Source organism: Eptatretus burgeri, chromosome 4, assembly GCF_056783735.1.
Source record: "Eptatretus burgeri isolate ZD-2024b chromosome 4, Ebu_testis_v1, whole genome shotgun sequence".
In the NCBI taxonomy this organism is placed as follows: domain Eukaryota; kingdom Metazoa; phylum Chordata; class Myxini; order Myxiniformes; family Myxinidae; genus Eptatretus; species Eptatretus burgeri.
The window spans coordinates 101,418,488-101,446,043 of record NC_140964.1 but is presented as its reverse complement, the minus strand read 5'-3'; the positions used below and the strand labels follow the sequence as shown (position 1 = coordinate 101,446,043).

The window sequence follows — 27,556 nt, the reverse complement described above, 5'->3', positions numbered from 1 at the left end:
TGGGTGGAGCAATTTTTTTTAATTAAATAAACATGTGTGTGGGAAACTAATTAACGAATCACTAATAATGTGGAAATGATGAATGTGGATGTGGCTTATGTGGGTTGGGTTTGAGTGGGTGGAGCTTGTGTGGGTGGGGCTTGTGTGGGTGGGTGGGGCTTGTGTGGATGTGGCTTTTGTGGATGGGGTTTGCGTGGGTGACGGTTGTGTGGATGGGGTTTGCGTGGGTGGGGCTTGTGTGGATGTGGCTTGTGTGGATGTGGCTTTTGTGAGTGGGGCTTGTGTGGATGTGGCTTATGTGGATGGGGTTTGCGTGGGTGGGGCTTGTGTAGATGGGACTTGTGTGGGCATAGTCAAAAAGGGGTGGAGTCAAAAAAAATTCAATTTATCTTTGTCTTTTGTAATTCCTGTGAATAAAATGAACCTAAAATCTCTTCCCCTTCTCAATCATATACCGTATAAGTCCAAGGAACTGTATCTGTTACATCAATGATTTTTAAAAGTTCATTTGTCCATCACTTAGTGTAACCTTTTTCAAAATGAGATTTCCACCTGTATATTCTTACTATATCACCAACTTTGAACTTAGGTTTTCTGACATTAATCTCTTTTTCATATTTTAATTTTGTAAATGTTTCTGATGGTTTCATTTTCGTTGAGGTATGACTCGTGTTTTTGTACTGATCTACAATATCCTGAATTAAAGACAACCATTGTTGAGAACCGAGTTGAGTGAATTTTTTATTAGGTCTCTCTTTTAAAGTACGATTAAAACGCTCAATAACAACCGCTTTTCCTTCATTAAAGGTGCTGTATGATGTAATGTTGTTATTTTTAAGAAAATTCATAAATGTTTTGCTGTAGAACTCTCTACCCTCATCAGTCCACAATTTTTAAGGCTTTCTCTTGCTTTTATTAAATATCTGTTGAAAGGCTAACATAAGAGTATTACCTCTTTTGTTTTTCAAAGGGACAACCCACGCATATCTACTCCTCAAATCAATAACGGTTAAAGCACATTTGTACCCCTTATCATTATTGAGTTCAATTAAATCAGCGGAGCAGATATAATCAACTTCCTTGGAATAAACCTTCCTTCTTTGAAACCTTGTGATTATTGGTTTATGTAATTCATCAGCTAATTGCTCTTCAATCTTAATGACATCATTAGAGCCTATAAGTTTTTTGAATTTCCAAGCCCAAGTTTCAATTTAGCACTGATCATCTTCTTCACGACGAACCTATCAACTTTTTCTCTCAAAGTTGGATTTTGTATCAGAGACAAATTATACAACATTTCTCAATCAGCTTCATGTTTTTCTTCCAACGTTGTGCTATTTCCATAATCGATATCGTGCCTCATGCACACTTCATCAACCCTATTGATAGGTTTGCTCTACAGTTTATGATTGTCAGCCTCAATTAATCTTTTATTCAAGTTTGTTCCTGGACCACAAAAAGAATACCCTGGTAGATGTAATTCCCCTGGTATTTCAATAGTTGTAAATTTACTTCCTGATAAAACTTTTGTATATCTCACCCACGTTTGTATTTGGAGATGAATTTACTCTTTTTAGAGCCACACACCCAACATATACCTTTTTGTATAACCCTGTCATTTTTACTTTTAAAATATGAGATTTTTTGTGTTAGTTTTCTTTTTACATTTGAGACAATAACTCATATATTTATGAGAAAAATTCCTACAGAGTGTGAAAACCTTTTTAGTTTCCAACATGCAAATTTGAATCTTAATTTTTAAAACATAAAGAATCCTTAGAAATGTCTTCACTCTCTCCTCCATTTATTTAAGAAAAAAAATGTAAAAATTTAATCAAAGTCAATCACACCAAGGAAAACGATGTTAATAGTCTTGACGCAAATATTTCTAATGGACTTGTCAATTCTTTGTTTTCCTCCTCGGTACATTGAGATTTATTTATTTTCTGTAAAACCCCCAATCCTTTTCTAATCTCACTGGTTTCCATATTTTTAAATTTATTTATTCTCTCTTTCCGCCCTCTCCCTCCCCTCCTTCTTTCTCTTCTCCCTTGCCTCCTTCTTTCTCTTCTCTCTCTTCTCCCTCTCCTCCTTCTCTCTCTCTCCTCCTTTTCCTCCTTCTCTCTCTTCTCCTTCTCCTTTGTCTCAGTTTCTTCAACTCCTTCCTCGTCCCTCACTATCGTTGAATCACTTACACCCCACAGAATATTATACATATATTCATGAGGATTTCTTGTTCTTCCTGTATCCAAAATAAAAAAAAATTTACAACAGGAAACCAATAAAATTTCTTCTGAATTTCTAAAAGAGCCTTGCGTTTTCTTAACTTTATAATTTTTTCATTATTTAACATTTTAATTAAATCCAAAGTTGTTGGTTTATTAACATCAGTATAAAGCCAATCTTTGATTGAAAATACCTCATTATTATGTTGTGGAACATATTTATTAAAATACCGAATACCCTTTTCTTGAAGGTATGCTTGGACACAGAAATTATAATTTTCTTGAAGCCTTCTTGCTGTCATTTATGTATTAGAAATATATGACAAATTAATATGACAGGAAATACCTCCCCATCTTCCCACAGTTAAATAATTTTGTATTTCCTTACTTATTACATATAATCCTGTTCTTTGTGTTTTCATGATATAAACGATGGCAAAACCATTATTGATTTTACCCTTATTAAATTCTTTTATTTGTTGTTTGCTAATCGTGCTTATAACAAAACTCATTCTCGGCACCAAGTGGATAATATTCTTCCTTATGAGACTGATTTAATTGTTCCAGGTCTTCTCGGTTAATTTTAAATGACCAATTATACCCTAAATCATTCATATCATATCCCCATTGTTCTATTCTCATACAAACGATACGGCCTTCTTTATAAAATTTAATTTTAATTGGAACTGTGAATTCTGCATGACCTGGAGATAAAATCAACACTTCTGTATCTTTGGAATACACAGCCGTTTTATCTAAGGATATATATTGTGATAAATCACTTAATCTCACCAAGTCATTTGCGTCAGTGAGGTTTGGATAATTTATTAATTTATAAGCATTTTTCATTTTAATATTTTTTGCTATACTATATTTCTGTCATTCAGCCTGTGCCTTTGTGTCATAATTTGATAAATCAATATCCAGTTCTTGGGATACACCAAAGATAGAACCATCTTTACCAACAGAAGTCATTATATTAGATTAAAAATAGTCATTAAGAAATTTATTTTTGTTGAGTTGAAATAACACATAGAGACAAAATTGACCACAACACTTGGAATTTAATTCTTGGACTTCAAATGTTTAATAAACACCATTCTGTAAGAATTTTATGACTTCAACAGGTGGTGGAAGAACAAAACTATCAAAATAATATTTGTCTTGATGATTAAAAATACAAACCCAATGAGAACCTTTCCCATTATTATCTTTTAAGTTCATAATAATATTCTTTGTATGTTTAGACATGTTTGTTAATTCATCTCTCATACAAATAACCACATTATCAATTTTTAATTTCTTACAATATTTGACAAGTTCTAAATTTGATGTTGTATTCTTTCCAAATTCTTTAAACCACTCATCAATGCTCATTTATTGATTAGAAAGATATAATCCATTACCCCTTTTAATTAATTTTACGCCTACTTGTGTCATAGAAGAAAGCATATCTCCAACAAACAATCTCGCTTTATCAGGCAGACCTTCAAGTTTTTCAGCAAAATCTTCAATTACACCACTTCCACTAATTTGTTTCTCCAACTCTTTGTTATGTCTTTCCAATTCTTTTTGAGCCCAGAGTTGAGCCTTCCTTCCATTGGCAGTTTTCACCGCTGCTGAAATACCACCCGTCAATGCTCCAGCCGCACTTAAACCAGCAAATAAAGGAATTAGAAATGGGAGAAATCCTTCACTTGTCTCTCTTATTGAATATTTATTCAACATTGGTTTTGACATTTTAATTTTAAGTGAGCCAGTATCGTTCAAGATTTTCACCTGTTCTCTTGTGAGCAAAACATCAATTCTTACTGCTCCTTTTCTCTGAATTGTATTAACGTTAATCATACAAGGCTTTTGATTTTGAATCCAAGATGATAGTTTATGAAAATTGATTTGATGAACATATACCCCAGTTGGCACTTTACAACTCATTTTTTTTATCAAAAAAAATATGAGACTAATCGTAACACCATTATCTGTATTAATCTGTAATTGTGTTTCTTCCAAAAGCAAACAATATGTATTAACTTCTTCACTCTCTCCTCTTTCAATGTATAGGGAAGTATCCACTTGATTGGACTTTATAGTTTCCTTTTGAGCACTCAGGCCAATCGCATAGAAGCCAGAGATTGTATACAGACTTTTAAATGCTGTCACATCCAAAATAGGTTCTTTATTTCCATTGCTTTCACACACCTTTTGGTTGGACTTGTATGCTTCAGCATAATCATTTTTTTCCCAATTAATTTCCAATCTATCTCATGGATAAAATGTTCCATCTAGAAACAACGCAAAGTTGTTTCACCTTAGCATTATCACTCAATGCATTATTCTTATCAGTAGCAGTATCACCATCTAGTTTTTTTTAAAAATGAGCCACAGATGTCATGGCTTTCCTTCCAAAACACCCAAATTCCATGTGTAAGTGGTTTGGTTCAGTTTAATGTGTTGATATCTTCTTTTAAGGTATGATACATTGAATGGCTCCTTTTGTATTATATATCCTGGTGTTGGCGCAGTGGTAAGGGCAGTGGCTTGGGACCCAAGAGGTCCTGAGTTCAAGCCCCGTTGGGACACTGAATTAATATATGTATGTATATGTATATATATAATGTGTATATATATATATACATATATATATATATATATTCATATATATATATATATATATATATATATATATATATATATATATATACATATATATATATATATATAAAAACCAAGTCGAAAACACCAGGGGGTTGACTCAGCCTGCCATCCTTCCGAGGTCGGCGAAATGAGCACCAGTTGTACTGGGCCCGGTGTATGCCCCGGTTAGAATAGGTGTACCATATCCCTGTGTGTCGTAAGAGGCGACCAGGGTTGCGTCAGGAAGGGCATCCGGCGTAAAAACCTATGCCAAATCATTATGCGGACAACAAAACGAATTTCCATACCGGATCGGTCGAGGCCCGGGTTACCAACGACCGCCACCGGTACGGGTGGTCAGCAGGGTACCAGTGGAAATTGTGCTACTGCTGGGCGAAGGAGGAGAAGGAGACGGGGAAGGCGAGTCCGGAGGCAGTGGGAGAGGGGGAAGGGTAGAAGTGTGGAGGTGAGAGTTGGAACTCTGAATGTTGGGACGATGACTGGCAAAGGGCGAGAGTTAGCTGATATGATGGAGAGAAGAAAGGTGGACATACTGTGTGTACAAGAGACCAAGTGGATGGGGAGTAAGGCGAGGAGCATTGGAGGTGGTTTCAAACTGTTCTACCATGGTGTGGATGGGAGGAGAAATGGTGTCGGGATAATCCTGAAGGAAGATCATGTCAAGAGGGTATTGGAGGTGAGGAGGGTGTCTGACCGAGTGATGAGTGTGAAGTTGGAAATTGAAGGGGTGATGATGAATGTCATCAGTGCATATGCCCCACATATGGGGTGTGAGATGGAATATAAAGAAGATTTCTGGAGTGAGTTAGATGAAGTGGTGGAGAGTGTATCCAAGGATGAAAGAGTGGTGATTGGAGCAGATTTCAATGGACATGTTGGGGAAGGGAATAAAGAGGATGAGGAGGTGATGGGGAGGTACGGTCTCGACAAGAGAAATGTGGAAGGGCAAATGGTGGTAGAGTTTGCAAAAAGAATGGAAATGGCAGTGGTAAACACGTATTTCAAGAAGAAGGAGGAACACAGGGTGACATACAAGAGTGGAGGAAAGTGCACACAGGTGGATTACATCTTAAGTAGGAGATGCAACCTGAAAGAGATTAGTGACTGTAAGGTTGTGGCAGGGGAGAGTGTAGCTCGACAGCATCGATTGGTGGTCTGTAGGATGACTTTAGAGGTGAGGTTGAGGAAGAGAGTGAGGGCTGAACCAAGGACCAGATGGTGGAAGCTGAAGGAGGAAGACTGTTGCGTGAAATTTAGGGAGGAGGTGAGACAGGCGTTGGATGGTGGTAAAGATGGGTGGGATGATTGGGCAACGACAGCAGAAGTTGTGAGGGAGATAGCTAGGAAGGTACTTGGTGTGACATCTGGACAGAGGAAGGAAGATAAGGAGACTTGGTGGTGGAATGAGGAAGTACAGGAAAGTATAAGGAAGAAGGGGTTGGCGAAAAAGAAGTGGGATAGTCAGAGAGATGAAGAAAGTCAGCAGGAGTACAAGGAGTGGCGTCGAAAAGCAAAAAGAGAGGTGGCAAAGGCCAAGGAAAAGGCATATGACGAGCTGTATGAGAAGTTGGATACAAAAGAAGGGGAAAAGGATTTATACCGATTGGCAAGACAGAGGGACCGAGCTGGGAAGGATGTGCTGCAGGTTAGGGTGATAAAGGACGCAAATGGGAATGTGCTGACGAGCGAGGAGAGTGTGTTGAGAAGGTGGATGGAGTACTTTGAGGAGCTGATGAATGAAGAAAATGAGAGAGAGAGAAGGTTGGAAGAGGTGGAGATAGTGAATCTGGAAGTGGGGTGGATCAGTAAGGATGAAGTGAGGACTGCTATGAAGAAGATGAAAAGTGGAAAGGCGGTTGGCCCAGATGGTATACCAGTGGAGGCATGGAAGTGCTTAGGAGAGATGGCAGTGGGGTTGTTAACCAGATTGTTTAATAAAGTCTTGGAAAGTGAGAGGATGCCGGAGGAGTGGAGATTAAGTGTACTGGTTCCGATTTTCAAGAATAAGGGTGACGTGCAGAGCTGTGGAAATTACAGAGGGATAAAGTTGTTAAGCCACACCATGAAGTTGTGGGAAAGAGTAGTGGAAGCTCGGTTGAGAGGAGAGGTGACGATCTGTGAGCAGCAATATGGGTTTATGCCAGGAAAGAGCACCACTGATGCGATGTTTGCTTTGAGAATGTTGATGGAGAAGTATAGGGAAGGCCAGAAAGAGTTACATTGTGTGTTTGTGGATTTAGAGAAAGCTTACGATAGGGTGCCAAGAGAGGAGTTGTGGTATTGTATGAGGAAGTCGGGAGTGTTGGAGAAGTATGTGAGGATCGTGCAGGATATGTATGAGGACAGTGTGACAGTGGTGAGGTGTGCGGTAGGAATGACGGACCGGTTTAAGGTTAAAGTGGGATTGCACCAAGGATCGACTCTGAGCCCTTTCCTGTTTGCAATGGTGATGGACAGGTTGACGGACGAGATCAGACTGGAGTCTCCATGGACCATGATGTTCGTGGATGACATCATGATCTGTAGGGAGAGTAGGGAGCAGGCTGAATCGAGCCTTGAGAGGTGGAGGTACGCACTGGAGAGAAGGGGAATGTTAGTCAGTAGGAGTAAGACGGAGTACATGTGCGTAAATGAGAGGGAGGGTGGTGGTATGGTGCAGTTGCAAGGAGTTGAGGTGGGGAAGGTGGATTGGTTTAAATACTTGGGATCAACTGTCCAAAGTAACGGAGAGTGTGGGAGAGAAGTGAAAAAGAGAGTGCAGGCAGGATGGAGTGGGTGGAGAAGAGTTGCAGGAGTGATTTGTGACAGAAGGGTAGCTGCAAGAGTGAAGGGGAAAGTATACAAGACGGTAGTGAGACCAGCTATGTTGTATGGTTTGGAGGCGGTGGCGCTAACAAAAAGACAGGAAGCAGAGCTGGAGGTGGCAGAGTTAAAGATGCTGCGATTCTCGTTGGGAGTGACGAGGATGGATAGGATAAGAAATGAGTGTATTAGAGGGACAGCGCAGGTAGGACGGTTTGGAGACAAAGTGAGAGAGGCGAGATTGAGATGGTTTGGACATGTGCACAGGAGGGAAACGGAGTATATCGGGAGAAGGATGTTGAAGATGGAGCCGCCAGGCAGGAGGAGAAGAGGAAGGCCAAAGAAGAGGTTCATGGATGCGGTGAGGGCGGACATGTGGGTGGTTGGAGTGTCAATGGAAGATGTGGAGGATAGAGCAAAATGGAGACAGTTGGTCTGCTGTGGCGACCCCTAACGGGAGCAAGCCGAAAGAGGAAGAAGAAGACATTGAATGGCTCCTTTGAGTTGAGTCTTCTTTTCAACATCTCTTCTGTTTTAAGATTAGGAGTATATTCATGAATATACCAACTTATTTCATCAATAACAAATTTATTCTGAGCAGCAAAAGCATTCGCCACACCAAAAGGCAATCTATTTTCATTATCATTCCTTTGCAGTTGAAATCTAATTTTAAGACCATACAGAACTTTATCATGATCACAAAATCCAAATATACCTTTCAGAGGAACTGCCACAGTAAAACTATTATCTGCTTTTGTATCATCATTATACATTCCTTTCCTTTGACTATATCCAGGGTCTGTGTTTGTTCCCATTGACATATCAGGAATAAAACCTTCGACAGCCCCCTTTCCCATTCTATCACTAAATGAATATCGTGTAAATTTCATCATTTCAGATGTAGCAGAGACATAATCATCCGCTTTAACTTCTTGTGTTCCAATGTACAAACAAACACTATCAAACATTTTCCAGAAGAAATCATTTACGAGTGTAACGTTTGTGTTCGTCGCAGCCTTATATTAGTGAATGTAAATTTCCACAACAATAAACTTTTGGCTCGATTCAAATAAGTTTGTTGATTATTTATTTCAAAACTTTATGTTCCATTTGCATTCCAGTCTGTTCCAGTTATTGCATTTACCTTGAAGTAGTCTTCTTTTTTAGTGGAGTTTGAGATGACAATGGTATCATCCAAATCATAGATACTATCAATTGCTTCCATACTTGTATTTATTCAGGAAAAAATATGTAAAAACTTATGAAATCCTGACCCAAGTATTTGAATGATTTTCTGTCGTTCTTGGGGAGACTACTGAGTTTTGCCTTTCTTAATTCCTTTTATTGCTTGTAATTTATGAGATTCCTTTTGGGCATCTTTTATACTCTTTATAGCACCTGCTGCATTTCCCACAGCATAAGCAGTTGAACCAATTAGGTCTTTATGTTTAAGAATAATTAAACCTATACCCATTCGAGTATCAATTATCCCATCTCCTTTTTTTCTAAATTGATGTCCGATACCCCTTTGTCTCTGAGGTTTACAGTATCCTCTACCAAGATACATACCTTCACCCTTGTAGTCTGGGGAAAGGAACACCCCATTCCCTGTAATTCTTTTATATTTTCCCAACTCATGTTTCCTCACAATAACCATCGTATTTATTTATTGGAAAACTTCACGTCGGTGAATTCTGATCAATATAATTTCTCCATTAAAAGAAATCATGCGATTATCTTGGTCGGTTATCCTAAAATTTACTCTGTAGATGGTTTTTCCTGACACAGGTAGATAAACCAGATTTTTGGGTTCCATATTGAATTTATAACCAATTGGGGTTGAGTATGCACTGAATGAAAATATTGTATTTGTTCATATTCCATCATTATTTGTGCCATCAATCAAATCACAGTGAATTAATACCGAATTTCTGCCTGAGGATATTTGAGTGACATTATCACTGTAAAATGTCCCATTATTTCAATCTTTTTTGAGGAGAAACCCAATAACTCTCGAAATGAATTATCAATTGTGAAATCAACCTTATAGTTATTTTTAAGTTATTTGTTGATTTTGGAGGATGTTTTTGAATATCTATAACAATATTTTTGGTTCATCACCCTTTTCTTTCATTAGACGAGCAATTTCGGAAGATATTTGAGAAATCTCATATGCTCCGGGTGAAACTGTTATTGTTTTGTATCCACTTCCCGGATTATAACTAAACTTGTCATTTTTCTCAGTGATATTAAATAAGGTATTTTAAGTTTCCATGGACAATAAAGATGCCTCATATTCTTTTGTTGCGTCAAGTTGTATTGGGTATGGAAATAAAGATGTGTGGTCGCATGGTGTGAAATTAATACTAAGGATTGTGCTTCTCATCTTATTTAATATGGGATAAAATGTATTTGTATTGACATTTATTAATTATTTTCATGTTCATCAACTGGTCTAAAATGGCTGATGTTTCATTAAAACAATTGTTATTTCCAGCCTTCTTTCAACCTAACAGCAATAACAGTCTATTAACTAATTGCTGGGTCATTTGGAAGAAAACTAACACCTAAACCAAGCCTACTAAAAGCCTGAATAATGTGTTTCTCCTTCTCATTCTTCCTACTTTTACCAGATAGACTAACCCCATAATTAAGAGGGTCCAGCAGATCAATATATGCTCTATCATCCTTATTTTCCATATCCAATGGTTGATCAAAATACTTTGATTCATCCCTCACAGTTGAACCTTGTTTTCCATATTTTGTTGGAAGAAACATTAATCTCGGAGTTAGTTTTACAGGGGGTTGAGTAGAACTCAAGAACCTTAATTCATCATTAAATATCAATAACTTTTCTTGAACAGGATGAAATATTGCTGGTTGTTCTGTTGGAATGAGTCCTGCTTTGGTTTTTGAATCCGCTGAATATTCATTGTTTTGAAGAGCATTCACAACATAATCTGGGGTTTGATTAATCTCTTTCAGTTGTTGAAATAATCCTTCATCATCATCTTCTAATTCTATATGCTCTAATTCTTTCCCCATCATTTGACTGAAATATTTTAACATTTGAAGTTTTTTATGAGTATATTCTATTGTGGGAACTATGGAAGCATCCATAATTTTTTCTCTGGAAGTTTTTAAAAGTGGTTAAAAAAGTTTCTTTTGTTTTCTTTCAAATGCTTCTTCACCCATTAGTTTCTCTCTGCATTTCTTCTTTATGTCTTCCTGTTGTTTTACAACTTTTGAAACCAACTCTTGATGCTCCTTAAATCTTCGTGCTCTTTCTTTCGCATCCATTTATTTCTTGGAAAATATTATTTAATGAATTGTAAAGATCAACAGGGAAATTTTCCTTTTCTTCATCATTAAAGTAGATGTGTTCAAATAAATCCTTTTCTTCAAATATTTACCAAATTCTTTATTAATGTTAATACGAGTTGTAATTTCTTCTTCACTAATGCTCGTATCTCTGCTATTTCATACATTTGCGTTGAGTTTCTTCATCAACATCAAAACCGAATGATAAAATCTTTACCCCATTACCACTCAGATGTTTAATAATCTGTCTCATTCCTTCTGGATTTGTTTCTAATATCCCAAGACCACCAGATTTTAGTTTCTTTAACTCACTCTTACAATGTGAATATTTTGTTGTACCAAGAGAAACCTCCTCAAATATTTGACCTTCACTCCTCAATCGCATATGTTCCTCCACTGAAATATTGTAATAATCTTCACCTTCCACTTCTCCAGGTCTTATTGCTCCAGTTGTTGTAGATACATGCGTATCACGGGGTGTTTTTTTAAGCAAATTTAAAATATTCTCATTTGTACGACACAAGAGCCTTGATTTATGAAAGTTTTTTTTTCCAAAAGCAGATTTACCCACAAGATTTATAATAGTTGTCATTTATATATGTAATTGTTTATAAAATAAAAAAAAATATCCCTTAACTATATATTTTCACAACTATTTCATCTTGTTTCACAACTATATATTTATATTTTTCACTCATGTGCTTCAGATAATCCCCAAATTTCTTTTTACTACATAATGTCGAACAATTGTCTCTCCAAAAATTGTTTATATCTATTGAATTTAACTTGAATAAAGTAAAAGTATTAGCATTGTTTCTTATTGAGTGACGAGGAAGTTGAAAGTATGATTGACGAAGATCAATACAATTACAAGAACAATTTCTCCCTCTTGTGTAGTAGCTGTCCATTATCATTCGGCTTCTCTCATTAATGCAATTATCAAAGATAACGAGGTTCTTTTTTGATTTATCCAAATCTTGGGGAGAAGGTATATCATCCGTATTATCACTAAGAATACAAGTTATCAGTTTTGATTTCTTTTTATATCTCTGTGTATCACAAAATAGTTGTATTATATTTTTATGTTGTAATCATTTCGTTTGTTTTGAAGTTTAAATAAATCAATTATATCTTCTTTTTGAAGACCAGCATTAAAACCTTGTGAGAGTAGTTGATACTCAGATTGAAAACTTGACTTTGTGAAAATTATTAAATTATCATAATCTAAAAAGTTGGGAGTAAGGAGCATCTTTAAAAGTCAGCAGGTTTTTTTTCACATCTGCTTGAACCAACTATGAGACATCTTAATGAATTTGGAAGATTTTTATGGTTGTTAAATTTTATCTAATTTTCCCAAATGGGTAAAAAATCATTCATTTATATATTTGGAAAACAGGTTATTTAATTTATTATTGGCTTTTTTTTAGAAATTCTAGATTTTATTCTAAGTTTGGGTTTAATTTCAAGATAATCCATTATTTTATTTATTCAATATCTTGTGTTGATATTTCCCTGAAAATGACAATCGTGAATAATATATAACAACAATCCTTTGAACATTTCTCTAATGCGTTCAGTTTCTTCCCTTGTAAGGAAAGGTGTGTTATCACCCTCATACTTTACATTCATTTCTCTAATCAATCTTGTCATGTAATTCATTTTTGGTGTAAATCTTAAAGAATTATTTTCCTTTTTATATTTTTTTATTATCATTAATTAGAAGATAATCACAGAATATACATTATTTATAGGCTTTTGACTGTGAATCCCACTCTATCACATGCAGGACAATTCTCAAATTTGTCATCTGGAGAATCAGGGAATTCAAGGGGCTCAAAATCGAGTGAACTATTCATATTTACAAAGAGAAACTTAACTTCAAATAAAATTCATCTTCGGTATCATCTTCGGTACTTTCATTGGTACTTTCATAACTATCGTTTGAACACAAACTCTCGGTGTCATAACTGTCTTCTGTCCAACAGAGATACTATCATCACTCTCATAATCTTCAAAATCTTCAGTTGAATAATTACTCATATTTAATTCGTTGAAAAAACATTACCATCTTTTTCGATATACTTTTTTCCATGAACAGATTCAACGATGACATTTTTATATTAAAGGTAATTTTAAAATGGTCCTTAACAACTCTTGAATGAAATGTCATTTCACCTGATATGTTAACATCCTTTATTTCGTCATGATTTACATCTTTAGGGTTGTTGAAAAAAATACAAATTTCTCCTTGCGTATTACAGATAGTCTTATATTTCACTGAACAACAAAAATTTTTTACTGGAGATGTGTAAAGTGATTTAGACTAATTTGGGTACGCTGATTTCAAAAATCATAACCGTTTTGCTGTATCACGTCAGGATTTTCAGTAACAGAAATATTCCCATTGCCTAGAAGTCAGGATTTCAATGAAATTTACAAAAATTCATTTATTCATTTATTTCATCATGAATGCTTCAAAATTATAGAAATTACAGAAAAACTCCACTAGAATGCAATTAAAAATGCTTTAGGCATTTGGCTTTGCGTTTGTGCTGCTCTGTGTCAGTTTCACGATGCAGGAACCAGCAGAAATCGCCCATCATGTTCGGGTTGTGCCGCCCTTGGTAACGCGTCTCCATGAGTGAAATCTCTTGGTGGAATCGCTCGCCGTGCTCGTCCGAGACTGCTCCCAAGTTGTCAGGGAAGAAGTTCAGGTGCTGGTGTAGGAAATGGATTTTCAGGGACATCCTGGAGCCAAGTTTCCTGAAGGACTCCAGCAGCTGCTGCACTATTTCTTCATAGTTGTCCGCGCGCTCGTTCCCCAAGAAGTTGTCCATCACAGCTTTGAAGCTCCTCCACGCTGCCAGCTCTTTGGGGTTTAGAGTTGTCAGAAAAGTTTCGTCCTTCATAATCTGTCGGATTTGCGGTCCAACAAAGACACCAGCCTTGATCTTGGCCTCCGACAAGGTGTTGCCAAACTTTTCCTTGAGGTATAAAAACCCACGCCCATTCAGATCCATTGCCCGTACAAAACTTTTCATCAAGCCGAGCTTTATGTGGAGTGGTGGAAGGAAAACCTTGGCTGGGTCGACAAGGGCGACATGCTTCACGTTGTGTCGACCAGGTACATGCTCTTTTCGCTCTTCCCAATCTTTCTTCGTCCAGTGATTCTTGTCGTCTCTGCTATCCCAGAGACAAAGGAAGCACATGTATTTTGTGTAGCCTGACTGCAGCCCTAACAACAGCGCCACCACTTTCAAGTCTCCGCAGATGTGCCAGTTGAAGTCATTGTACTTGATGGAATCAAGCAGCTGCCGCATAGTCTCATAGGTCTCTGTCATGCCGAACGCGTGAGCCAGTGGGACTGATGGTTTCTCGTTGCCATTGTGGAGCAAAACAGCCTTCAAGCTGTTCTTCCCCGAGTCGATGAAGAGGCGCCAGTCTGCAGGATCGTGATCACACCCAAGTTCTTTCAACAGACCGTTGATGTCACTGCAGAATGTCATCGTGTCTTCCATCTCAAAGAACTCAGCCATGTCTCTGTGACGTGCTCTGAACAAGGATATCTTGGTGTTAGGTTCAAGTAGATTCCACTGCTGCAGCCTTGATCCAAGCAGCTCTGCCTTCGCCTTTGACAGCGAGAGATCTCTTACAAGATCATTTAAGTCTCCCTGGTTCAGAAGGTGTGATTCTTGAGTGTCGGGTTCAAAGGTTCATCATCACCATCCTCTTCACCACTGCTTACAGCTATGTTCTGATCAGCTGGAGGTGTTGGAACGGGGTTCTCGTCATCATGAGGCACAGGTTTACGAGCAGAGACGCAGTCAGCGTACTTGATGTGACCTTTATTCTTCTTGTTGAAGCCGGCGATGCTTGTGCAGCAGAAATAACAATCATCATGATGATTCTGCGGCTCACGCCATATCATGGGCACCGCAAATGGCATGCTCGCACGCTTGCCCACCAACCACTGAGTCAAGGTTGTGTGACAGCTTGTGCAGCAGATGTGTGGTGCCCAGCTCTGTTCTTGGTCCCCCACCTTACACCCGAAGTAGTGAAAGTAGGCGGCCTTCATTTTCACTGCTGTAGATATACTTCGCTGTTGATCTTTTTTGGTATACCGACCACAGACATAACAGAAGTTGTCAGGATGATTGGTACAGGAACGCCTACTCATCTTTATCTGAAAGAAAGAAATATAACACAAGTTAACAACAATTGTACGAAATAGACATGTTAAAGACATATGTAAATTTCATTGAAATCCTGACTTCTAGGCAATGGGAATATTTCTGTTCCTGAAAATCCTGACGTGATACAGCAAAACGGTTATGATTTTTGAAATCAGTGTACCCAAATTAGTCTTAATCACTTTACACATCTCCAGTAAAAAAAAATTTTTGAAATTTGTTGTTCAGTGTTTTCTTTCTGAAGCTTCATCCATAAGGTTTTTCTTTTCTCATACTTTTTCTTGTTTCATTGCTTTTTCTAGTTTTGAATATATTACCAGGAGAGGAGAAACTTTTGTTCGAGATACTTTAATTGATGTTCTTCCAGATATACTAAAAGCCCTTCCACTGAAGGAAATGGAAGAACTCATATTATTCACCATAATTGTTTTATCCAATTGTTATTATATTTATCTTTGTTCAATTTTACATCCTTGACATATTTCTCAGTATCTTTTACAAATGATGAGATTGATTGAAACTTGTCTTTTGTGTCTTGATACATTGTATTTATTAAGTGAAAAAGTTGGAATATAAAATTGTTTTAAGTACAGATTCACCGATAAATTTAACAAAATTTTCATCAAGAAAATTTTGTTTTTAGCAAAGTTTTGTTGTATAAATATGGTGAATACAACGTACTGCGATGTTTGTAATCATGAAGGTAAATGTTATAAAAAACACCTTCAAACCAACAAACACACATTCAATCTTTTCAAACAAATATCTCGACTTGACCAAGAAACAAAACATTGTGATAGATGTGATAATGATATTCTGAATTTTTTTTTCTAATAAACACCTTCAATCACACAAACACAAGAACAATGAAGAAAGGGAAGGTGCCACTAAATTCTCCATTGAAAACACTGATGGGGCATTTAAAGGACATATAAAAATAAGATTGTTTCGTTTTCAAGACCCTGGACCATCTTCAATCATGGAAGCTGTTGCTATGGTTAAACAAAGGATTGAAACGATAATTAAAAACACATTAAGTGAAATGAAAACTTTTAAGTTTTATCTTGGAGTAAAATTGAATATGGTAAGAGAAGGTGATGAAATGATGCCCGATCTGAGGACAAACCCTCACTTTATCTCATCATTTCAAGATTTTGTAAGATGTGATGTTTACGATGAACTCCAGAGACAATAACAAGATGTTGATAACACTGTAGTAGGTGGTGGATTTGCTATTACAAAAATAATCTTTTTAGACATACACATCTTAAAATCAGATCCTCTTCAAGCTTCTTCTTACATTGATTTACCAAAAGAGATAAAACTTCAGAAAGCGGTTGTTAATATTCAAAACAAAGATAATAAATGGTCTTCTATGGTCTGTTCTTGCTCACTTCCATCCTCCACAATGGAATCCTGAAAGGGTTGAACATTATAATAAATACGAGAATACATTAAATGTTAAAGATTAAAAGTTTCCAATGTCATTGAGAGATATTCCTATATTTGAGAAAATGAATAATCTATCTGTTAATGTATATGGATTAACGGATACAAACAAAGTTCAGATATTAAAAATTTCAAACAACGATAAAAATGATAAAACACACATTGACTTTCTCTACTTTACTTCAAAGAAAAAAATCACATTATGCTTTCATCAAAAATTTCTCAAGATTAACCAAATCACAACTATATAAGAGAAAATGTAAAACATATCCTTGTAAGAGATGTCTCAACTCCTTTCACACAAAAGAATGATTAAATCAACATTTGAAATATTGCAGTAATCATAAATCAACCATAATCAATTTACCAAAAGCAGGTTCAAACATATCATTCAAAGATTTTAACAAATCTATAAAACATCCGTTTGTGATATATGCTGGTTTTGAAAGTCTCCTTGAAAAGATAGATACTGTTTCTCCAAATCCAAATAAATCATACACAAATCAATATCAAAAACATACTCCTTGTGGTTTCTGTTATTATATCAAATCATCTGTTGGTGATAAATACAAGTTAGAACTTTATAGAGGAGAAGATGCCTCAGAGGAGTTTCTAAGACGATTGGAAAAATACTGTGTAAGACTAAGAGAAATAATGGTTAAAACCTATAAACCAATGTCATTGACAAAGGGAGAGAAAAAGGAATTTAGAAAGAACAGTAGCTGTCATATTTGTGAGGAGAAAATTGAGGGAGAGTTCAAGGTTAGGGATCACTGCCATCTTACTGGTAAATATAGAGGTCCAGCTCATTCCTGTTGTAATCTTAATTACAAGTCCCCAAATTTTATTCCTGTCTTTCTTCACAATGCCCACTATGACACACATCTATTTATAAATTAACTTTCAAAGACATCTGGAGATATTTCTGCCATTCCTAACATAGATCAAAAATACATCTCATTCACAAAAACAATTCATACATCCCCCAGAACCCATATCAGATTTCTTGACACATAAAGTTTATGTCAAGTCCATTATCTAACTTAGTATCAAATATTAAAAACTTACCGAATCTTAAATCACATTTCTCAAATCAAGAAGAGATTGATCTCTTATCACAAAAGGGAATATATCCGTATGACTTTATGGATTCATTTGAGAAGTTTAAAGAAACACAACTTCCTTCAAGGGAAAGTTTCTATGGTAAGTTAAATAAAACTCATATTTCCGATAGAGATTATACACAAGCTAAAAAGGTTTGGGAGAAGTTTAATATAAATAATCTTGGAGAATATCATGATTTGTATCTTAAAACCGATGTATTAGTTATTGGCTGATGTGTTTGAATTTTTTAGAACAGTCTGTCGTAATAAAAATTCTTATGGATGAGACCCCGTTCACTATTACACAGCCCCGGGTTTGGCTTGGAGTGCTATGTTAAAAATGACAAAACAAAATTTGGAATTAATCAGTGATATAGATATGCATTTAATGATAGAGAAGGCGAAAAGAGGAAGAATATCTCAAGTATGTTCCAAGAGATATGCTAAAGCAAATAACAAATATCATCCTGATTATAATAAGAATGAGGACAACTCTTACCTGATGTATTATGATGCTAACAATTTGTATGGGTGGGCTATGTCTCAATCTTTACCTTATGGAAAACTTAAATGGGTTAAAGAAAAACATTATGAAAAAGTTTTACAAGATATTGTCGTCTCCTCTCAAAAATAATTGGATGAAGCTGAAGTTGGATATTATTTTGAGGTTGATTTAAAATATCCAGAATAACTTCATCACAAACATAAAGACCTACCTTATGCCCCTGATAAAGAAAGTCCAAGAAAAGAATGGTTAAGTGATTACCAACAATCATCCAATACAAAAGGTAAATCTCCATAAAAACTACTTACTACATTAAATGACAAAGAAAGTTATGTTTTGTATCAAAGGAACTTGAGACAATATTTATCTGCTGGGTTGAGAGTGAGGAAAATTCATCGGATTTTGAAATTTAAACAGTCATTGGTTAAAGAAGTACATTGATTTTAATACAAAAAGGAGAACAGAAACAAAAACAGATTTTGAGAAGGACTTTTATAAATTAATGAATTATGCTGTATTTGGAAAGACTGTGGAAAATGTTAGGAATCGACAAAACATAAGACTTGCTACATTTTGGAAACAGGCTTCAAAGTTAATTAATGGACCAAGTTTTGAACGAGCGGAGGTGTTTTCAGAGAACCTTTGTGCTATTAATTTGAAAAAGAGAGTGTTGAAATGGATAAATCTATTTATATGTTGTTCGTCTTACGGCTGCTCCCGTTAGGGGTCGCCACAGCGGATCATCTGTTCTGATCCGCATACTGATTTGGCATAAGTTTTACGCCGGATGCCCTTCGTGACTCAACCCTGGTCGCCTCTTATGACAAAGGGATAAGGATTGGGTTTCGCCATGATTCCGGGCTGCCCTACACCCTTTCATAGCACGGCCCAGCATAGAGCGCCCCTCCTCAAGCGATCCTCCAACCCAAGCCTCCGAGTAGCCAGATTACAGGCGCACGCCATTTCGCCCGGTGGATAAATCTATTATATAGGAACATTAATTGTTGACTTGTCAAAGTCGTTCATGTATGACTATTGCTATAATAATTTAAAATCAAAGTATATGGATAATGTGTCATTGTTATATATGGATGCAGATAGTTTTATATTAGAAATTAAGACAAGTGATGTATATGAGGATATGATTGATAATATTGATTTATACGATACAAGTAATTATAAGTCAGGTGATGTGTTGTTTTCATCAAAGAATAAAAAGGTTATTGGTAAGCTTAAAGATGAATTGGGTGGGAAGGTCATGAGTGAATTTATAGGATTGAGATCAAAGTCTTATGCTTTTACGTATATTGATAATAATCACATTGAAAGGTGTGATAATAAACTAAAGGGAATAAAGAAAAATATAATCAAGGAAACAATACACTTTAAACAACTGTTTAACCTTAAAGAAGGAAGAGTACAGAAAAATGAATACAATAAGAAGTTATAAACATCAATTAAATACAGAAGAGATCAATAAGAAAGCATTAGGAGCTTTTGTTGATAAAAGATATATTTTAGAGAATGGAATCAATCGTCTCCCTGATGGTTATAAGTGTAAGTTTTAAGATATTAGGTTGGGAATTTTAACAGGCTACTGCCGTGTTTTTACTGATTTATAAATGATAGAATCAAGCAATAGCCAAACTAAAGAGTGGAGATGTAATCAACCTTGGTATTTAAATGGGAAACATAAAGAATGTGAGAAATATCAAATAAGTCTGATTGAAGAAATAACTGGGGTAAAAGTAGATAAAACAAATATGCGGATAAGTTTAATTACAAATAAGTTGGAGGATGTAAAGAAGAAAAAAAAATATCCTTGAATGGACTGAAAACTTTGATGGTTAACAATTAAACAATGGAAAAACAATTTACTGGAATCTCAAAATGATATGTGGCTCAGGAGGTGGTCAAACAAGAGCATTAAGAGAAGTTTATCATTTCATCTCTGCCCAACAAAGACACATAAACCAAGAACCAAGTTCCAAAGTAATGTTTGTGAATATACTCGATGGTGATGAATGTAATAGGAAAATTAATTTATTCCCCAAAGGAGAACATGGACAAATATTCATTGGTTCGCTCTTTGAGTGGAATGTAAAATATGAAAGGAAAGAAGTGCTTTAATCAATAAGTCAATTTTACATTTGCTTGTATGGGAGGGGGGGAGAAAATCAGTCTCCTATTTTGGACTTTTGGGGCTTGAGTCGGTCTCAATTTTATATTTGCTTGTATGAGAGGGGGAGGACATCAGTCTCCTATTTTACATTTGCTTGTATGGGAGGGAAGGGAATCAGTCTCAATTTTACATTTGCTTGTATGGGAGGGGGAGGAAATCAGTCTCCTATTTTGGGCTTTTGGGGCTTCAGTTAGAAAGTTTTTCCCTTTCCCCCAATTTATTTGAATGGCTGCCTCAGAAGCCCCATTTATCCTCTACTATCATACCATTCTATACCATTCCATTCCATACCATACCATACCATACCATTGCATTCCATACCATACCATTTCATACCATACCATCACCAAAATATGTATTTCATTAAAACTTGCTTTGCATTTCTACCTTCCTTACGTTTTTTCCCAACTATTATCCCTTTCACCACCAACTCCCTCATTATCCATTTATTCTAATTATGTCCATTATCTTTAACCATTCCTGAAAGGAAGGGAGAAACGAGTGTGTGTGTGTGTATGTGTGTGTGTGTGTGTGTGTGTGTGTGTGTGTGTGTGTGTGTGTGTGTGTGTGTGTGTGTGTGTGTGTGTGTGTGTGTGTGTGTGTGTGTGTGTGTGTGTCTGTCTCCATGTGCCAAATTACTTTGATATGGATTGGTAAATGTCAGATCTAACGTTATCCATATCTCTTGGTGAGGCTTTGCATTGTTCAATGCTCTGTCTTGTTTCATTTTCATGTGATGAGTGCAGATGTTTGTTTGCTTTTAATCTTGTTCAACCATTCTTCTCTCATTCCTATTGTTTATTAACCTACAAATGTATCAGTATGATATTTAATTCTACCTTTTACAGGTATCTTTTCTATTTAACACTGACTAGCGATACTTTCCTTTCTTCTTCCGGTTCCTTTAGATGACAAATCCAAAGCTCGCTTGGACCTTCATTTCTAATAACACTGCTTGAAAAAACGTTTTTTTTAATTTATTTATCCCTTTTACTCAAGAAATCTGTCATCTTTATAAACCTCTTCACTTACATTTTTCATTAATAAACAATTTATCTCACATGGATGATTACCAACAATTTTTTTTTTAACTTTTATTCTATTTCTAAGAAATATACCGGTTAAGCTCATCATGTCCAGATTTCTGAACATCAACGTTCTTTATATTCCTGAAATTGGTGCGATTTTAAATGTACGTAGTACATCAGTGTGTTTTCATTCACTCCCTTTCATTTTAACCCTCACCAGAGGAGAGGGTCATTTGGGCCCATTTGTTTTTGTTTGTTTATCCGCACATGATTTGCTAACGTAGGCCACAAATGCCACCTGGTGGTCGCCAAAATTACAAGCAACCGTTTATCAACCGAGTACCTCGAGAAAGTACGTACTGTAAGAATATGAGCACGTTTATAAAGGATGTACTATTAGAATGAATACAAGTGTGTCTACAAAGGATGTACTATAAAATAGGTCTACAATTGAAATTTGAATCTATGCAGTCAAACCAAATAGGTCTGACCATTGAATGAACATAGACCGACATCGTGGGTACATCATCCACACAACACACATAAAATACACCACACAAAACGAGTCCTGGTGAGGGTCTGCAACCTCTGATTGCTCTTTCTAGTTTTAAATTAAACATTGCTTTTTATTTTTTGGAACATTTATGCTTATTTTGTTTCGCTTTCATGCTGCCTCACCCCCTTTTTCCTGTTCCTTCTCTTTAATATCTGCATTCCATAATTTGCAATTTACTGCAACACAACAATTACTCAGCGAGCTGATTGAGAAGTGCTTAAGCTGTAGATCCCTGTGTAGCTACCACCAAACTTTCCCATTGTATCAGGGCCTGCACCACCCTGGTGTGGTGAACTTGGAGAGTATGTTTGAGACTCCCGAGCGTGTGTTTGTGGTGATGGAAAAGCTTCATGGTGATATGCTTGAGATGATCCTTTCCAGTGAAAACAGCCGTCTACCTGAGAGAATAACGAGGTTTCTTGTCACTCAGGTAATCTTGCAAGGGGTTTGAACTGTGGTTGTGGTGTTCACATGTGGCTTGGGACTTTCATACCCTGATTCCACGTTCACATTTATCTTGTTTAAAATGCTTTTCGACATATCGTCCTTGCAGATTCTTGTTGCCTTGCGTCACCTGCATTTTAAGAACATTGTGCACTGTGATCTCAAGCCTGAAAATGTTCTGCTTTCTTCTGCAGATCCCTTTCCGCAGGTATAATTCTTTTGACGATTATTTTCTTGTAAAACCATTGGACATTAAGATGTTGTTTGACTTTCACTATTGTAGTTTGAGTGATCGAAAAGTAAACTAGAAAGCATCTCAAAATGCAAAGCCAGTCGACATCCGCTCTGTACTCGAACTAAACTCGACGAAAACGACAGTTAAAATATAAATTGTAAATTTTATTCATTTGTGTTCTCCGTATTCTCATGATAAAGGTTTATTGAAAATTTGATGACAAAAGCTCAAATGGTAAAAATGTTATGGCCTGGACAGGCGGACAGACGCACTTACATAAGCGATTACAAAACCCTGTCTCCTGATGTGTGAGGGGGAAAGCTCACAAGTTGTTTTTAAATATAAAATCAAGGCTTCTGATAGAGTGGGATGATAGTGATCGTCAGTGTATTCTGGTATCATGGGTTATAAAAGCAGATTCTGACTAATAAAGAAAAAAAACTTCATGTATAAAATGTGGGAGAAAGGAAGTATTGGAACTTCCCCATTTGTAATTGTGAATGGATGCTGTTCTTTTCCCATAGCTGAAGCTTTGTGATTTTGGCTTTGCACGCATTATCGGAGAAAAGTCCTTCCGACGCTCCATGGTGGGAACACCAGCCTACTTGGCACCAGAGGTGCTCCGCAGCAAGCAGGGCTACAACCGCTCATTGGACTTGTGGTCTGTCGGAGTGATCTTGTATGTCAGTTTGAGTGGATCTTTCCCGTTTAATGAAGAGGAAGACATCAATGACCAGATCCAAAGTGCAGAATTCATGTACCCTTCAGACTCCTGGCTCAAGATCTCCCAGGATGGTAAGAGGGAGTTTGTTGTTTTTTCCTCATAAAACTTTTCTGGACATGGTGAAATTTCCATGAGACATTGTTACCATCCTCACTTTGCCTTGTTTATAATATCAGTTGTTAGAGTATGTTCTCCTCCTCCTTCCCCCTCCTCCTCCTGCACCCTTCTTCGAGACAATTCCTTCCATATCAGAGAATCCGACTTACAACGGTTAACTTACAAAGGTTACAAGGGTTAACATCGTACCATCCACTACCTAATTGACTTTAGTAAATCATTTGTTACATCAATGAATACATCAATGACCAGATCCATTTCATGGAACTTGACAAACATTTATTATGGTGTTCATTGTCATTTTTGTTGAAGCCGTCCCCCAACTCATGTTCTAAGTGGGTCAAAAAGTCTAAAGTCAGCATTGAGTCTCTTTCAGAAGTTTATTTTTGAAAACCACTTTTTGAAATTAATGTAACTATGAAGCATCGCCATGTTTCTCTTTTTACATCACACAGTGAAAGGTCAAAGATGTACTGTTTTTTTCAGAAAAGTGATAATCAAACCAATTGTTTCTTGGGAGTTATTGTGGCCAAGAAAGGATTCTAAATGACAAATTTTCGACACAGATGGAAGCTCATAGAACTGCAAGCAAATGTGGGCTTCAGGGGTGTTCAGGGTACTTATTGGGAATGAGCAGTCTTGAGACAAACAGATAAGTCGGGTTCGTGAATCAAAGATTGTTGATTGGCATAGCGGACAACATTGGATGGGCTGTGTGCTGCCAGCTTGATTGACCAGAGGCAAGAGGTTTGAGGGATAGTGGAGGTCAATTCACAGATGGACAGTTTTAACCTGAGAAGGTTGCCAATGAGTAGGTTAGACCTTTATTGGATGAGCATGTATGACGTCTCGGTGAGGGTGGTGCGATGTGGGTGGCATGTCAATGCTCCTAATAGTTCAATGTACAATACAATGATATTTTTGATATGATAGATAAAATATGAAATACTATTTAAATTATTGAAAATTTTATCTGTTTTGGAAACTTTCTAATAATACGAGAATGTAATGTTTCTGCATGAACCTTTTCATAACATTCATAGTTGTTAAAAGATTTTGAGAATCTTGTCTTGAAATTACTGCATCGTTCTGGGGCATGTTAACATCTATTGTTTTTTTGGGTAGGAGGAATATAATGTGCAAACCTTCTTGATTTTTCTCCTGCTGTTCTTTCAGCCATTGATCTCATAAACAACTTGTTGCAAGTGAAGATGCGCAAACGCTTCAGTGTGGACAAGACACTGAGTCACCCATGGTTGCAGGTTTGTTCACATTACGAAGGCAGGTATTGGGACCACTAAAGGTCACAAGGTTATCAATTAGCCTCCCATATGCCAATCGATGAACAATTAGGCCCTCACCATCATTACCTCTGCCACCAAAAGTGGACGGAGGTTATGTTTTTACTCCTGTCTGTCTGTTTGTTACTTGGCGAAAAAATGTTTTTGCCAAGTATCTTTGTCTGTCACGTTTGTCTGTCTGTCTGTCTGTCTGTTTGTCACACGATTTTTGGCCACAGTTTTCAAGCAATCATTTTGAAATTTTTTTGTGTGTCGGTGACCAGCCAAGGATGGCAACATTAAATTTTGGTGAAGATCTGAATCCAGATCCGGATCTGAGAATTTTTCAAGTAATTCTTCACCATTGAAAGATAGGGCCAAAAACGATATATAGCACAATATCTCAAAAGGTTATGGATGGATTCACTCGAAACTTGGTGGGCAGGACTGAAGTGCCAGAAGGAAAAATTGATTCAATTTTGGTGAAGATCTGAATCTAGATCTGAATACAAAAATTATTTAATTTTGAACTGATTCTTCACCATTGAGAGATGGGGCTAAAAACGATATTGCATGATATATCAAGAAGTTGATGGATTTGGATGAAACTTGGTGGAGAATTTGGGTGTGTGATAAGGACTAATTGTTTCGATTTTCGTGAAGACCTGAATCCGGATCCGGATTCGAGAATTTTTCAAATGATTCTTCACCATTGAGAGAAGGGCCAACAACTATGTATAGCATGTTATCTCTAAAAGTTATAGACGACTTGTGACAAAACAAGATGGAAGAGTTGGTTAGGTGACAAGAACAAGCCAATTCGATTTTGGTTAAGGTCTGGATACAGATCCGGCCCATCAGTGGCATACAAAATGTAAACTATTCAGCCTGGTGGAGGTATGTTCTCCATGGGGTGCCATTCCGTTTCAAGTGATTCTTCACTAGCGAGAGATGGGGCCAAAAACGATATACAAGGTTTCCACATTGAAATGAAACAACTTTGAAGCCTAATACATTTTTAGCCCACACCCGTGAAGTGAAATATGGGGTAAAGCAATCGGTCGCATCCTACATAGAACATATATGGCTGCATTTTGTTATTCCCTTTTCTCTGCAACCGCTTGTTGGATTGACATTAAGTTTTCACCATAGATTGAAACTTGGCTTCTGTCCTATGGGGAAGTGTGATATTGTTGTTATTTTTTTATTTTTAATCATGTCATAGGTGCCTTCGTTATGACTTTATAATTGCATACATGGAACGCTACATCTGATCAGTATTTAAATTATTGAGGGTCATCTAGGGACAAATTGGTCAATCGAAAAAAAAAATTGATGATGTCATCAGTCACATGGTTTGGCAGGCTTTTGTTTTGTTTTTAAACCTTCAAAAATCTTCTCCAAAACGGTTGAACAGATCGAGGCAAAACTTTACAGGTATGACCTCCTATTCATGAGGAACAAAAAGTTTCCCACCTATGATGTCATAGGTCACAGGGTTTGGCAGCCACATTGGATTTACCCGAAAACTTTTTTAAAAATCTTCTTCTCCAGAATGGCTGGACAAATCGAGAGGAAACTTCACACGAGGTCACATGGTTTGGCAGCCATATTGGACTGAAGGAAATATTTTTAAAATTCTCTCTCTTGAACCACTGCATCAACGTGAACCTTCACAATTAGGATCTAGTAGTGATGGGGAATACATGTTTTAAATTGAAACATGATCGGACACATGGTCTGGCAGCCAGAATTATTTAATTTTTTTGAATCTGGGTTCTTTTTTATTGTTGTTTTTTAATTACACTCACTTGGCTGTGCCTGGATGGGTTTGAGGGTAGAGTAGCAGTTGAAACCCGAGTCTCTCCAGGTTCTTCCTGTGACTTCATTTTTACTTTTTTCTTGTTCAGATTCCTTCTGATGACTCCAATGTGGCACCTATTTTAATTGATCTTACATTTGATTTGAATTCAATTTTTTAAAATCAAATTCTGAATTCAATTGAATAAAGTGGACGTAATGGGACAGGTGTCCAATCAAAGTGGGGTCGCATCAAAGTGGGATGTCTTGGTACCCGGTCATCATTGCAGCAGTTATAAAGTGGCAGTTCTAGTGTTAAGAGCACAAATCGAAAACCATTCAACGGAGGAAATTGAAACATTATCACATATTACATGACCATTTGATATGGGGTGTGGTGCTGTCGGTACCTGTGCAGGAGGATGAAAGTCCGAGTCTACAGTTCCTTGGTGCTTCCAGTCTTGCTTTACGGATGTGAGACTTGAACTTTCACCAGGAATCTGAGATGAAGACTTAACTCCTTTATCAGGTCTTTTCGGAAAATCCTTGGCTATCGCTGGCCAGACTTTGTGTCCAACGAGCGGTTGCTGAGAGAGACTGAGATGAGATTTTTGAACCTGTATAGTCTGTGAGCATCAGCTGCAAGTGTATGGACATGTGGCTCATTTTCCTGATGCTGATCCTGCTCACCAGATTCTCTCAGCGAGGGAGTGAGTGGAGGAGCCCAACGGGCCAACCACATGCCTTGTGGATGCAGCAGGTTGATCAGCATTTCCTTAAGGAAATGGGGATGGGCCAGGCATCTGCCTGGGGGATGGCTCGATGGAGACCCCTGGAGTACCGGCAGAAAGTGGATGCAGCGACGCGCTGCTCCCATACCTGACCTGACCTGACCTGACCTGATCTGATTTGATATGGCACACACTGTATTACTTGCATG

At 37.0% G+C, this 27,556-nt stretch overlaps 1 protein-coding gene and 1 long non-coding RNA gene across 6 annotated transcripts in view; one reads left to right on the top strand and one right to left on the bottom strand.

The window, feature by feature from the left end:
* Positions 1-27,556, bottom strand: part of LOC147028770 (uncharacterized) — a 90,359-nt gene that overhangs the window by 9,711 nt on the left and 53,092 nt on the right. The window contains exon 3 of one of the 2 annotated variants that reach the window (XR_015057715.1): positions 15,842-16,609. The exons of the other annotated variant lie outside the window; for it this stretch is intronic. This is a non-coding gene — a long non-coding RNA (uncharacterized LOC147028770). Of the gene's footprint in view, positions 1-15,841; positions 16,610-27,556 lie in introns of those variants that run through there. 2 annotated transcript variants of the gene reach the window in all.
* Positions 1-27,556, top strand: part of LOC147028772 (serine/threonine-protein kinase D1-like) — a 137,171-nt gene that overhangs the window by 107,108 nt on the left and 2,507 nt on the right. For all 4 annotated transcript variants that reach the window (XM_085879484.1, XM_085879485.1, XM_085879486.1 and 1 more), the window contains 4 exons: positions 22,285-22,446; positions 22,570-22,668; positions 23,220-23,490; positions 24,713-24,798. In XM_085879484.1, the coding sequence (XP_085735610.1) occupies positions 22,285-22,446; positions 22,570-22,668; positions 23,220-23,490; positions 24,713-24,798 (618 nt within the window). The remainder of the gene's footprint in view (positions 1-22,284; positions 22,447-22,569; positions 22,669-23,219; positions 23,491-24,712; positions 24,799-27,556) is intronic.